The sequence below is a fragment of the Tribolium madens genome, unplaced genomic scaffold (genome assembly GCF_015345945.1).
Source record: "Tribolium madens isolate multiple individuals breed KSU strain unplaced genomic scaffold, Tmad_KSU_1.1 Scaffold_71;HRSCAF=194;Tcas5.2_LG6, whole genome shotgun sequence".
Lineage (NCBI taxonomy): Eukaryota > Metazoa > Arthropoda > Insecta > Coleoptera > Tenebrionidae > Tribolium > Tribolium madens.
The window spans coordinates 2023266-2037856 of NW_025401041.1; the positions used below are offsets into that span (position 1 = coordinate 2023266).

At 31.4% G+C, this 14591-nt stretch overlaps 2 protein-coding genes and 1 long non-coding RNA gene across 8 annotated transcripts in view; 1 reads left to right on the top strand and 2 right to left on the bottom strand.

Annotated features, from left to right (window-relative positions):
• LOC123008686 (synaptotagmin-7) overlaps positions 1–14591 on the top strand; it is a 131346-nt gene that overhangs the window by 50863 nt on the left and 65892 nt on the right. The gene's annotated exons all lie outside the window — the stretch shown is intronic.
• Positions 4512–7796, bottom strand: LOC123008684 (gamma-tubulin complex component 5-like). Of its 3 annotated transcripts, none has more exons than XM_044404636.1 (9): positions 7637–7796; positions 6784–7590; positions 6544–6733; positions 6190–6493; positions 5744–6142; positions 5480–5696; positions 5130–5427; positions 4728–5008; positions 4512–4679 (listed from the first exon to the last, which is right to left on the bottom strand). In XM_044404636.1, exons 1-9 carry the CDS (start codon positions 7706–7708, stop codon positions 4536–4538), a joined length of 2712 nt encoding a protein of 903 aa, XP_044260571.1. In that variant the 5' UTR covers positions 7709–7796; the 3' UTR covers positions 4512–4535. The 3 variants fall into 3 exon arrangements, 2 of the variants coding, with proteins under 2 accessions (XP_044260571.1, XP_044260572.1); XM_044404637.1 differs by having other exon boundaries at positions 7644–7785; XR_006412977.1 differs by lacking the exon at positions 4512–4679 and having other exon boundaries at positions 4867–5008; positions 5065–5427.
• LOC123008688 lies at positions 7864–8158 on the bottom strand. The gene is made up of 2 exons (XR_006412978.1): positions 8103–8158; positions 7864–8046 (listed from the first exon to the last, which is right to left on the bottom strand). It is a non-coding gene; the product is annotated as an uncharacterized LOC123008688 (long non-coding RNA).

A 14591-nucleotide genomic window follows, 5' to 3' on the forward strand; every position in this document is an offset into this window, starting at 1 on the left:
CTGTGCTAAAATAGTTATTTATTAGACAAGACGATAAAATTGAATTTTATCTTTGAGCGCAATTTAGTTTGCTTTAATATGCTCGAAAAGATAATGAAAATTTTATCGTCGTGTACAAAATAATATATTATTCAATCCTCACTAATTTTGTAGTCAATTTGGTCGATATTTATAAATGTCAATGTAAAATTCAACAATGAAAACTAATTTCAAACAAAGATCGTTAGCAACTAACAACTGCAGATATACAACAGTGGATGTATTTTTTATCATCTAGACGATAAAATTTCATTTTGACATGAAGAAAAGAGTACCTAGATAAAATTTATTTTTTTTTTCTTATAAACTTGAAATCCTGCTACAGAAAAAAAACGATAAAGATTGTTTATCTACTCATGAAGTAAGTCCACTTAATCTTTTCACTCGCAGATAAATAATCTCTATCGTCTTATACAGGGTGGATTTTGAGAAACGCCCCAAGCCATAACTCTTTAATTTTTAAAGATATGACAATACTTTTTAGAACAAAGTTTAACAGTTTTTTGTCATCTATTATTTTTGGACAGATGCTTATTTAATACTGTTTCCGGTTTCACAAGAACTGACATCAATTTCATTTTTTAATGGGACAGTCTGTATATTTTATTATTTTTGTATTCATCATTAAATTGTCTTTCAATAAGCTCACTAACTATTATTTATCACTAACTTTTCCTTTTAGGCAATTTGAAAATTAAATAAAATGAAGTAGACTTTGTAAAGAATAAAACATTTTTTTCTTTTATTTAGGATAAGCAAACGAGTGATAACAAAAAACTGATCAATTTTGATCAAAGAAGTGTGTAACGCCTTTAAAAAGTAATAAAATTTTGTCTTGTTTGCGTTTTTTATAATTCAGTCTATATAATAAATAACTGCTATTAATGGAATACTTTCTTTATTTTGCATCTAAGAGATTTAAGGCATTTAAAAGTATGTTTTGAGATAGACAATTTAACAATCTATTAGTTGCAAAAACAAAAAAAAGGTGTTCCATTTAAACCAGGTATTTAAGACTTTACAAGATTCTACATTTTTTTATCTTTACAAATGCACTAAAATACTGTTACACCCTTTAAGTTTATACTTTCTTCTTTGCAGTAGTAAAAAAATTTTCCTATCTTAGTTTTAAAAAAAAATTGGCTGTCTTAGTTTTTGTATAATAAATTTTTAAAAATAGTATGTTTTCGTCAAAAAAATAAGAGGTTAGCTTTTAAGAACATAATTATTGTAACAAAAAGTTTCATCCAAAAATGTCAAGAAACATAATATTATACAGGATGGGCCAGAACTCACGGCTTAGAGAAAAATTCTGTATATAAAAATATCGAAGTTATGAGAGTTTAAATTTGGCACTTTGACTCTATTTATTTCAGTTAGAATAATAATTTTCCATTTTTTTTTGAACAAGCTATTAGAAGAGGAAACAAGGAAGCTGTATCCTAAATTATAACTTTTTTAATGTTGATTGTGGGTTTTATTGGCAAAGTACAGTTCCGGAATTAAAATTTCGAGCAGTATTTTTCTATTACTTCAAAAAGTTCACTATAAACTACCTTTTACTGTCATCATAACAGACATTTGACAATTATATTTTTCCGTCAGTAAAGCTATTTTTGAAAGTAAATAGGTAAGTCAAACTGACATAAACATGACATAACTAAAAAATGAGGTTATTAATGTAAAGGTTATTTTAGAGTTTACATTACGAGAATGACAATATTGCCGGACATTTTAATTCCGCAACTGTACCTTTACTAAATGATTACAAAAAAACATATACAAGATCATCAGTCTTATTAAATTCTCATAAAAAAATGTCAAATGTGAAAAAATAAATGTCAAAATTTTTAAACGGGTAGGATTTGTTAAACATTTTTCCATGTTCCTGATATCTTATCTTACTTGAAATTTTTCTCTGGAGCGCGAGTTCTGTCACACCCTGTATAGTGTTTAATTTTGAAAAAAATTATGTTTGTATTGTAACTTATTTTTGAGACATGCTGTGTAGTTGAAAATAATTTAAATAATGCACTAGATTAATATCTATTAATGTCCTATATAATTTTTTTAAATTTTAATATTTAAAGGCCAATAACGAACTTCACCAATTTGTTAGGGCACCCAAGAGCGTCAAATATCTTATTACGGCTCTGGGTTCACCCCTCGTTATTTTTTTTTGATTATCTGAGGATTTTTGAGGGGATGGCGATGGAAGTGATAGAATAAAACACCAACGATTTTTTATAGCGTTGGAAATTCAAAAATTAATTTAATTTATATTAGCTGGTAATTTTTCGAAATAATAAATCTTAAAACTTTTCTGTTAGAATTTTATTAAGACGCAACTAAAAAGTAAAAATAAGCCGAGTTATTCAGGTGTTTTAATCTGAATTTTGATGAAAAAAAAGTAATAACTAAGGAATTGACGTCCTAAAATAGTGGCAATAATAAATTTATTTTGCCTTAAACCCCAAAAACATCGCAAATCCAATTTCTTAGCACCCTTGCCATGTTCACGTCAACTAGAAGCATATCAATATTTTACGAGCGGCTCTCAAACTTTCCATTAAACTTTGAATAACTCGAAGATAAAGAGTATTAATAGAGAATGGCTCTTAAATTAATCTTCTCAAATCTGTTGACAATAAAAAAATCTTTTTTATATCCGCATTTTCCTTAAGACGCTATTTCATATAAAAATCACACTGAGTAAACGACCAACTCTGAATCGCGTTTGCACAGCTGCTATTTATTCGTAATTTGCAATCCAGATACACGTATTTCGGATTTATGAGTGTTATTCTAGGCGCGAAGACGAACGTTTTAATTATCTCACCGATTTTTAATTAAAAAAAGTCACTCAACTGAGCTAATCTGGTTTTAATCGGGCGCTTTGTGTCGACGATGCTCCTAATTTTTACACCAAAAGGGGGTAATTCCCAACAGTTAATTAATCTGACAGGTCTCAGATTCAAATATCTGACCTTAATTTGGTCTCACACTAAATTAATTGCCTTGGTAAAAATGCCATTTCAGCACTCTATTTCAGTTTTATTCGAAGCTCAAAACACCACTAAAGCGTTTATATTACAGCAGAGTTTCCCGTTTCCGGTTGGTCGTTTCTATCGAAATTTAGATCCGGTTAATATCCGGATAAAAATTTAAACGACTGCAATTATAATTTTTTCATTCAAGAACACAGGACTTTTTCATAGCGGAGAAAAAGCAACCACAAAAATCGAAATTCTATATTATTTATTCATTTAATCGCAAATGAGTAAACAAAAATAATTCCGTTCTTTATCAGGATATTTTTTAACAATGAAACCTTATCTTTTATTCCATTCTAGTTCCCACAAAAGTGACGTTTTTCTTGACCGGAAACAATACAACACGAATGAAACAAACATCAACAAAGCGTTGAAATGCATGTAAAACGTAATTCCTGAAAGAATATTTAAATATGGTTTAAAAAAACGTAAAACTTCAACACCGGAATACAAATTAATTACTAGATAGTAAATGTAACAAACACACTAAGAAAAATACCCCAGTCGCTCCGAACCGAAATTAATTATTTTCGCTGGTGGTTGGCAAGATTGCATTACACCCAATCCTTGACCTTTAACCCTTATCTAATTTTTACGAGGCACAGTAACCAGGATAAATATTTTTTCAAGGGTTGGTTGTTCCACAAAACACAGAATTGCTTTGCAAATTTAATTTATTTCAAACAGATTATTTTTTCGGTTTTACGTCCTTGGAATAGTCACTCATTTTGGATTTTCCAAACCCATGATGGTGTTTAAATTTCCCGACTTCGGCGTCTTTTTTCAGATCGTCGGATTTTTCCTCACTTTCGGGGAGTTTTTCGCGTTTTTTCTCCTTGGCGTCCACCCCCTGGACACATTTTCACAATTACTGGAAAAATTTTCATTTTACTTACGTCAAGGGCCAAGACCAGGAAAACACTAAGTGCTAACACAACAGCGAATTTCATTTTGTGACATTTTTGGGAGTTTTTGATGGGTTTTTATAGTGGTTTAAATGATGATGGGACTATTATTTTGTAATTTTTCGGATGAAGGATGCACCACTTGATTTTATTATTAGCGACAAACACTTGAAAAAAATTAATTACGTTTTAATACTTCACAATTCCGTTTTGAAAGTTTTTAAGTTAATATAATTGGAGGCAATTTTATTAGACGGAAAGTTTAATTATTAAATAACTTTAGTTGGTGGCTTAATGAGTGACTAAACTTGCGTAATTACATTCTAAGTTGGCTCGGAATAAAAACAAAACGGACTCTTTGGTTAGATTGTGAAATGTGAAATTAACGCATCAATAATTTAATGTCCAGTAGTTAATATTTAACCGAAATAATCCAAATCTGTGTATAATTAACATTTGATTATAGTTTAAAGTTGTAATTTAATGAATTTAATTAAAATTGAAACACGGAGAATAATCAAAAATAATTCTTTATTAATTACAAATCAAAAATAGGAGTAACAGTTTCATTAACAACCTCAAACGACGACTTGAAGATTTTATGACAATTATTTAGGTTTTCGCCTGTGGCATGATCTGGTTGATTCCACATCACTTTCAACATTCGCACACATTTGAGAAGCTGAAATATTTTTATTACAAAAAAATTGAAACGGAATAATCGACTCACCGTATTAAAACCATGATTATTTCGACTTTCCTCTCGAATCCTTTTCACTGAACAATAAACGGATTTGATAAATTCTTCGTGGGATGTTATTAATGATTTTAGATCGTTCGACTTTTCGAAATCCAATTCGAATTGGATTCTGTGTTTGGTAAAGACGAAACCGAATAAATAGTGTTGGATGCTGTTTAAAATGTTGATCAGGTTGAAACGGAGGTATTTGAGGCGCTCTATTGTGGATTTAGGGGCGACAGCTTTAAAAGATTTGTTCTTTGGCTCGATGTCTGAGGATAAAAGAATCCTTAATTAATAAATAAATCAAGGAAAAAGACAGTTTTACCGAATTATTAACCATTTCGAGTAAATTAAATTAAAGGCTCCTGTATTATCGACTACATCACTTGCCTGTGAAAAACAGATGATTAGCGGTATACAGCGCCCACTTGACCTGCAAAACGACTTCAAATATCTCCTTGTACATGATTATTTGTTCATTTGTTATGATAATATTCAGTGGCCACTTGATTTCATAATGGAGAGTTAAAAGGGAGCAGGCTTTGAGCGAATCACGACATTGTTTCCACGTATCTTTGATTTGGACAATACAATCCTCGTAAAAATTCGGATAGAGGTCCATAATACTGTCCTGGAGGTGAGAGGTCAAGTATACACTGTTGCCCCAATTGCTGTGACGTAAATTCATCTTAAAAAATTTGTTTTTTTTTCAAATTATTACATCATTTTTTCGGCATTACTTTCTCAAATAAGCGACGATAAAATGGAAATATTAAATCATCATTAAATAGAAAAATGTGATTCAAAAAATCAAACTGTTTATCCAAATTGTATTTCTCAATGAGGAGATTTTTAACCATCAAACCTGAAATGTTGAATCTCTCTTTCATAATTTCAAGGAAAATTTTCTCAGGATGTGAACGAAACGGAAATAAATTCGTCGTGATTTTACTGATCCTAAAAGCGGAAAATTGAGCGGATATTAACAAAACACCGGAAAATACTTCTCATAGAGAGTGTCCTCTTTTGGAATTTCCTCTTTCTCGTAAAAAAAATCACTAAACGCTTCCATCAAGAATCCATCTGTGGTGTCAACAAAGTTGGTCCAATCCCCCATTCCGTTTAAATCAAAACTGGTGACAACTGGTCGTGATTGGGGGCTTTCGACTCTAATACTGGGGGGTTCACAGGAATAATAAGAGCACAATTCTTCTAAAAGTCGTCTCGTATATTCCTGATGAATTGTTTCTGATTTTTTTGTGAAAACATCGTACTTCCTCAAGAGGCGTAACAGGTGCATATTGCGCCCCATATTCAATACTTCGTTACTGATTATTTTGATAATACTGTCCTGGTCACAATATTCTTCAATACCGGCCCGGAGGACAAAAGTTGAATTTTCGCTACAAAAATCAGATTAAATTGACGTCAATTCATTAATTAAACATACTTTAAAACAATAAATTCGTTGGTGTGGTCAAATAGATCGTTTTTAACAAGCCAGGCTTCTGTGAGTAATAAATAATAATAAATACTTTCCAAGTACAAACTAAGGCGAATATCTTGTTCCAATTTATTTACTGAGAACTCTAAACCTGTCCGAAGTCGAGTCAGGAGTACCAACGCACATTCTAGGGGTGTTTTATCCCCAAAATTATCGATAATCACCTCGTTGTGAATCGCTTTCAAGACAAACACTGGTTTAAACATTATTTCAAATCTTTGGGACAACTTAATCAAAGTCATAGTTGTCTCTACAATTAACTGGATTAATTAATTAAGTAATTAATTTATTATTAAAAACCTTGAGCCGCTATTTCGCTTTCCAGCAAGACTAACTCCTCAAAAACCCTCCAGACGATATTTTTGACCCCACAAGAGTAACTTTTGTACGTTTCTGATCCGTTTGTTTCCAACTTCCGGTAGAATTGCCGGAAATCGTCCAAAACTTGGATGTAAGGAATAAAAGCCTCCATGAAATTATAAAAACATGACTAAAATTAAATTAAAATTAAATCAAATTCCTTGTTAATTTAAAACTCACCGCTCGAATGCTGGATATCGTGACATTTGGTTTTGGCACTAGTTTGTTGCCTGAGAGTTGGAAAACAACCGAGTTGTGGGGGCCCCACATTTGCCACAAAATCTCCCTCATGACTTTATACTCGGAGATGACAGTGAGGGGGTCGAGAGTGACCAGCCCTCGGGCTTCGGTGAGCAAATGCTGGTGCCAGAGGAGCCCCACATTGGCATCAAACCAGTCACTTGGAGGTTCCATTATGACTGGTTTTGACCACCAATCGGTTTGGATTGTGTTGAGGAGTTTCTTGCGTGACTCCTGAAAGTTGTACTCCTTGATGTGTTGGGCCATTGGGATTATGGCTCGACTGGGGGCACTTTTAACACTTGTGGTTGCTTCTTCTTGGTGACTGGGGGTTGTTTCGTCCTCTGAGTCGGAGTTTTCGTCCGGGAGAGGTGACCATCGGTCGATATCCTCGGTTAAGTAGGCCCCCCAGTCAAGGACTTCGCTCTCTTGGGTGTTGTAAATAAACTGGAATTTTTCGGGGCTTTCCCAGAAGTGTGTAGTGGGGCTTTGGGACATGCAAAGAAGGAATTTGACGACGTTCAAACGGGAATTTAAGTCGGATTCGGGAAGGTTAGGAATGATGTATTTCTCATGCAGGGTTTTCAAATAATCAGCATGTTTGAAAAAACCATGAAATGCAAATTTTTCGGCCATACTCCAAATGGCATTTTTGATGTCTTTGGTGTTGAGGAAATACATCGAGTCGGATTTTTCTAACGTCATTAGAGCATATTTTTCGAGGGAGTTGAACCGTTCAGAGCCCGCCTGAAGTTGAGGTTTTTTATAAGGGTTAAAAGTGGGGTTAGGTTACCTCGAACGGTGTTATTGAGACGATTAAGTCTCTGATGCCGGTTTGGATGTCGTCACTGATGGCTTTAGCCATGATTTCAGAGCAAATTTTCTTTAATTCGCTTCAATTTTACTATATTTAGTTTCAAACATATTCGAACTAGGAGTGTGTGACAGTTGACATTTAATTGACAACATACGCGTGCGCTGTTTTATCGACCGAGTTTATTCAAGTTAGGCAACACAAAATACATGCTCAAATTTATTAATAACAAGTTTACAAACAATTATTTAAAGGTTTCGCAACAAACTCTTCGGGATCATCTCTTTGGAGGTGTCTACTCACTGACAACTCAAATACATATTGGTAATATTTGTGGTGTCCTCGGGGAAGTCCAAATATATTTCAAAAAAATCTTCTGGATTATAGTCCTTAAATTAAATTATTTTTTATTTTTTTTTTTTAATAAAGTTAACGTTTGATATACTTGACCAAAACTGGCCGACATTGTAGCTAAAAAAATTGCAACCACTTTAGTTACAAACATTGCGATTTTTGACTGGATTTACACAATTTTGTTCACGATTTTATATCAGAAATGATAATGTGTTTTAAATTTACATTTAATTCAGTTTATGGCTCATTTATTTAAAAATATACTGTGAGGCATTGAAAATGTAACTTTACAAAAGAGAAGAATAAATCTCAATTATTTTCATTTATTAAACACAATTAAATGCAAAAAGTTATTATTTTACATTTCGGTTAGATTTTTCCATTGACAGTTCAAACGCAGCTTTGTCACATCTTTATTTTTGGGGAAATTCAAATAAATGTTGATTGAATCGTCACTTTTGGAAATGTTTTCGTCATAGTCCGTCATGGGGCCTTCTGGGCTGTACATAATTTGTTCTTCTGACTTGACCAACTACAATAAATAACGTTAAATAAAAAAAAATAAGAAAATGTGTTACTTGACAAGCCGCACAAATTATCAAAATCAGAGACAATTTCGTCATCATTTTGACTCGATTTCTCTTAATGAAAAATTTCGCTTCATTTATTTATACCCAAAATACAGTTAATGTGTTCTGAATTAACTTATAATTGGACGTGGACGTTCAATTACATCCCCATAAATTACTTTCCGAGTGTGAATGCAATTTTATTTCAATTTTTTCTAATTACGAGCAATTTATTTTGTCGGGAAAATTACATTTTTTCTGTTTGCCTCGTATTCAAATTTAATCAAGTTTTATTACAAAAAAGGCGGTCTCTTGTTACGTTTATTTCGTAATAAAATTTTATTTTACGATTTTTATGTTTGCTTGATTAAGATTTTTGTCTATTTTATTGGGGTAGGATTAAAAAGTGAAAAAGATTCATACTACAATTTATTATTTTCCATTATGCGTTATTTGCAATTGTTTTATTGTATTCTTCATCGTTTATAATGGAATCGGGCATGGTTAAGGTCACAGTTGCATTTGTTTCTTCACTTCCGTATAAAAATTCGTCTGGGATGTCAATTGATCGGGGAGTAAAATTTTTGCCACTTTTTCTCACCAACTCGTTAATCATTTTTTCATAATTTGTCTTCTTATTTTTGGATTTTTTTACATTTTTTGATTTTTTCGTCGACTTTTTTCTTGTTTTTGTAGACTTTTTCTTTACTTTTTTCGCCTTTTTCTTTTTTGTAGTAGCAGCATCAATCTCAAACAACTACAAAATTGTTTTACAAATACCTAACCCAAAAATTCAGAAACTTACGAATGATAAAATAATTATAAACAGAAAGAAGTAAACAGCGTTGAGTTTCATTTCACAAATGTGCGTTTTTCGAGTTGTCAAATTTTTATATTTGTACTAGACACAAGGAACAACACATTAATGCTCTCATAATCATTTATTCATAATTAGAATTCATTACAAATTTATTCGTTTTCGTACCATTCGCATTTCAAGTACATATTTTCAATATTAGCAACATTTTTCGGATAATTTAGATAAATTTCAAACGGTTCGTCTTGGGGAATTTCTGTTGGTAGCATCATTTTTCTAACATATGGGTTTTCAATCTCTTCATCATCGCTTTGGAATTTCGCCTATAACAATCAATTAATTAATTAATTTAATGAAAAAAAATATTTTTACAACCTTGCAAATCGAAATTAGAATTACGATTAAAAAGAGTAAAAACAAATTGGTTTTCATTTTGTTTTTTGTGGGTTTCTGTTTGGACATTTATTTATATATTGCAGGATTCGAATTATAAACTCATTTGTCGCGATTCATAAGTGTGAACACAATTTTAATAAATTGCCCAATTTAACAATTTCTGCACATAAAAGAGGCTATAATTACACTTATTTTGTATTGTTATGCAAACTACTTTTGTATTCATATTTTTTGTGATATTTTTAATTACGCTTATTGTATTGTTGTTCATATTATTTTTGTATTCATATTTTTTGTAATTTTTCTTGGAAAAAAAAATCGATTACGTGAAAATTATTGGTTCTAAATAAAAAATCTTGTGAGATTTTGCAAAAAACATTGTCGGGTCCGGGGTTTCCGGTTACCCGGAACGCCGAGAAACGGGCTCAAGTTTAACTCTGGGTTTCACCCGGAAACAGCCAAAAACTGGTTTATTGCAGGGGTGTGATACAAAAATCAAAATGCTTTTAAAACACATTTATTAATATTATTGTTTCTTATTGTTAATTTTTCGTATTCTTCTTTTTTTGATTTTTAGCCAATGGTTTCGCATTTTTGAGTTTTTCTACAAATTACATAATTAGAACAATAGACTTTTTTCTTTTGCTTGAAAAATACTTTTATTTAGTTGTTTTTTATTTTTTTTCCTAGATAATTTTTGCCTCGTCCTTAGCATTTCTCCTACATCTCCATAATCATCAATTTCACCACTACCCCCACTATTGTTTCCATAATCGTCAGTAGGAACAATAACAGGTGCTAAAAACCACAATTTAAGAAAATAAAAACATAAATGTAAGAAAATACGAGTAGGAGTTGTCACTGGTCTTCCTTGACCTCCAAAGCGGCCATAACAACTGGCCAAAACTTGAAAGGAGTTTTCTGAAAAATTAAAATTAAATTTGATACATGAGGAAAAAATGAAAAATACTCGAAACGTGATTAATGGTGTAACAATTGGTCTCAACAAACCAAACCAATAAAAATAACAAGTACGGTCCTGGCATGATTGTGACTTAATTCCATAAAATGGGCAGCGAATATAAAGGCACTTAATGGTAAAATAATGTTTTTTTAATTCTTCCTATTATTTAGTTTTTTTTGTTTTTGGTCCGATTTTTTAATTTTTTTCTATTTCTTCGTCTCCTCAATCGTAACAATTCATCGTCAGTAACTTCTTCTATTGGCTCTTCAGTCGTGGTCGTGGCAGGTGTGACAACATTGACGTAAATATATCTGGGGAAAAACCACCAACAACTGGCTAAATCTTGTCTTTTTTTTAATCTATTATCACTGAAAGTTTGACCACTTAATTTAATAAAAAATACAACTAAGATTATTTTAAACAGAAGCCCCATTTCTGATGGGTCAATGGTAAAATATCCGCTATTATAGTCACACGTAATGATAAAATAATTGAGTTTATTGAAAATTAAATTCACATTTATTCAAAATCGGTCGAATTAAAATCATCATTGCTTGACCCATTCATGGGCACCACGGGTAATACTACATTCCGAAGATACTCTTTTGGCATATCTTTAGGTTTTTGCCCCTTCTTCACGGTTTTCTTCACTTTTTTACTTTTCTTTGCTTTCACTTTCTTTTTCTTTTTTTTGGTTGCAGCGTCGATTTCCAAAATCTAGAAATTCAATATTTGGCACGTGAGGAGCCAATTAATAAAACTCACAAATGATGAAATAAGAAGAAACAAAAAGAAATAAATCAGTTTGAGCCGCATTTTTGATAAATGAATTTTTCGTCGAGTGTTTTATTTTTATAGGGGACGGAAGTAAGGATCGTTAGACATGTTTTTGAAAGTTTTTTTGGTCACATTTATCAAAATTCGTAAGTAAAGTCTGTTTTTTTTTTTAATTTAAATTACCAAGTCAAAATTTTGGTGAAAAAATGGTAGCAGCTTGTCTCCATAGCCACAAATTTTGTTTGCTCTTTGTTTTTGTTCCTAGAAAAAATTATGGTTATGGTTTCAAATTGAGATGTGGTCAAAATTTTGACTTTTATGAATCTTGTGTGCCGGTTTGCTCTTTGAAAGTTGCATAATTGAATACCTGTGGACAGACATCATTACCTCAGGTCTAAAGACAGAATTCAGTGCTAATAATTTTGAAAAACTTTAGTAAAAAAGGAATACAGAAAAAAGTTATTTAACAAAAGATACAAGTAGATATTATGATGATTGGCAATAAATTTTGTGTAATTTAGTAAAATGAGCTCAAAGTTGATGCATTTTATAAATTCTTTTTCAGCTTTAGTCTCAAAATTGTTACTCTTTCAACTCATTTCTCAAAAACGAAGCACAAGACACTAATTTAATTACATACTTTCCGGGGTTCTTTCTCATTCATGTTTATTTTGTATTCTTGTCAATTTCTTGCTAAAAATTGAGAATATTTAGCAAACCTGCATTACAAATTGCGTCTACATTTTAACGGGCCCTTTTTTCTAACTTCCTATTTGCGAACTATTCGTTTCAAATTTCTAAAAACTGTTAGCGGTACCGAATTTGTTCCTTTTTTGGTGTTTCGTCTCTAAATTTTCTTACACGATTTTTTGTCCTGACGTTTAATGACATTGTTTTCAAATTAATTCAAAAAACCTTTATTAAAATTACCATAAATGAATTACTAGTGGTGCCAACGTTAAGACTGTTTGGCATTTCCATTTAAAAAAAACAGTCTTTAGTTTGTCTGAGGAAGACTGTAAATAAGGTCGAAACGTTGGCTATGAAACAATGTTTCACTATTGCTTTCTGTCAAATTTTGCAATGACGCTGACAATAAAAATCGCATTAATTTTCGTAGTTTTTTATTTAAATTTGCTTGAATCTCAAGTAAGTAATAGAAGTTTTCACAATTTCTCTCAATTGATGATTTATTTAGAAAATCGAGAAACCCTTTTTTGACACAATGAAAACAATCAAAATGAAGAATGGGACAATGATAGGCAACCACGACAATTCTCATGGTGGACTAATGACGTTTCACGAGATGCACAGTCACCAAGGGAGACATCACGGAAGAGGAGGACATGCTATAAGACACGGAAAAAAATTTGTGAAACGTTTAATTACAAATTGAATTAATTATGATGTTAATTAGATTGAATATAGAGCGAACGGTGATTCTAAGCCCCGCACAATAATCCTTTGTTCCTGAAATGGGTGATAAATTAAATTAATGCTCCAAATTTAGCACTTGATTAGTAATCTTAGAGAAGTTAATTGCAAGTGTCGATTTGAAAATTTTAAATAAATTTTTTACTTGGTTTTGGAGGAGAAAATACAGGTTGCTTTATTTTTTACTATTTAAAATTTTGTCGACTAAATCTTCTGGTGGTGAGGGGTAAACATCCGGAATTTCAGTTTCGTTAGAGTTTGGGGGCACTGGGGAAAATTGAATAAGCGGTGGTAGCGGACTATTTTGGGCCCTTGGAGCATTATTCTTGCCTGTTTTTGTCTTCTTTTTACCATTTTTCTTCACAGATTTTTTCGTTTTTGTCACTTTCTTTTTCCTCTTCTTGGAATTTGCCGCCAAATCGCATTCAAACAACTAAAAATTCTATATTAATCACCACACAATTTATTCTAAAGACTTACTAAACTCAGGATTATTAAAAACAGGAAGAAATAAATCGGTTTGATCTTCATGCTGGTCGACAGATGAATAAATTTTGTGTTAATTTATTGCTCATTAAACTGATATTAGGATGTTTTTGTCAATAAAGTTAGAGAAAAAAATAGAAGTGAAATAAAAATTGTTCTTTGGATGGCTCGAGGCATGTAATCAGCTTTAGGTCGTAACGTAATTACAAGATGTCGCTCATTAAAATTTAAATTACCTGAGCTGGGATTTTAATTAACAGGAATGGGAACGGTCGAAATTGTTAAATTTTTGTTGCAAACGATGATAAAGCCTTTTTAAATTATTTTAAATCTCTTAACATTTTCAGGTTTTTTCTACAACTTTTGTATTAAAAATTCAATTTTTAAGACAACTTTTTATTCTGGATTTTTAATCATTGTGGATAGTTTTAGCTGCTACGCCCTGTATAATTCAGTGATTTTTATACCTACATTTTTTTATACACTATGTCCCCGGATTAAGTTTACTAGAGGAAAAAATAATTATCTTTCATTTTACGCTAAAACTTCAAAGGAATAACATTTAAGCTTAAGCTAAAACGACATTTGTAATTAAAACTTTATCATTCTGACTCAGTGCAAAGAAAGTTTGTTATTCTCTTGATTTTTAAATTGTAATAATTTTTCAATAATGATTGTTCTTGTTAAAAATGACTGTATTTTTATCTTAAATCTGTTTTTTTGAGTTGCCACTTATTAAAATTATGTTTTTCACATTTTTGTTACTTAACTTGCGTAAACTCATTTGTCAAAGTGACATCGTTGTCAAAAAAATAAAACTGCCAATGTGATGGGATTTAAAACGCAGAGAAAAAATATTACAATTTTAAAATCAATAGAAAAATGAACTCGCGCCCTTCAGAAAAATATCAAATGCCGGTGGCCAAAAAGTGCAACCAAAGAAGTAATTTTTGCTTGCATAAGTAAGTTATTAGATTTTTAAATTAACCAATCCCAGAAAAGCACTTCAAAGTGTGATTGAAAAATTATATCCGTTGCTAGGTTACAAAAATAATACCAATTTGCCCAGAACTTTCAATAAATAGCTGGTCTACTATAATTTTGACATTTATTAATTTTCTTTCATGTGGGTGACAT

Bases quoted from the DNA above. Each gene is read 5' to 3' on its own strand.
- LOC123008684 (XM_044404636.1), bottom strand. From the start codon at position 7,708: ATGGCTAAAGCCATCAGTGACGACATCCAAACCGGCATCAGAGACTTA. The intron at 5,697-5,743 runs GTATTTTCCGGT...TTCCGCTTTTAG, and splicing joins GAGGACACTCTCTATGAGAA to GATCAGTAAAATCACGACGA. The intron at 5,009-5,129 runs GCAAGTGATGTA...TTTTATCCTCAG, and splicing joins TAATCATCTGTTTTTCACAG to ACATCGAGCCAAAGAACAAA.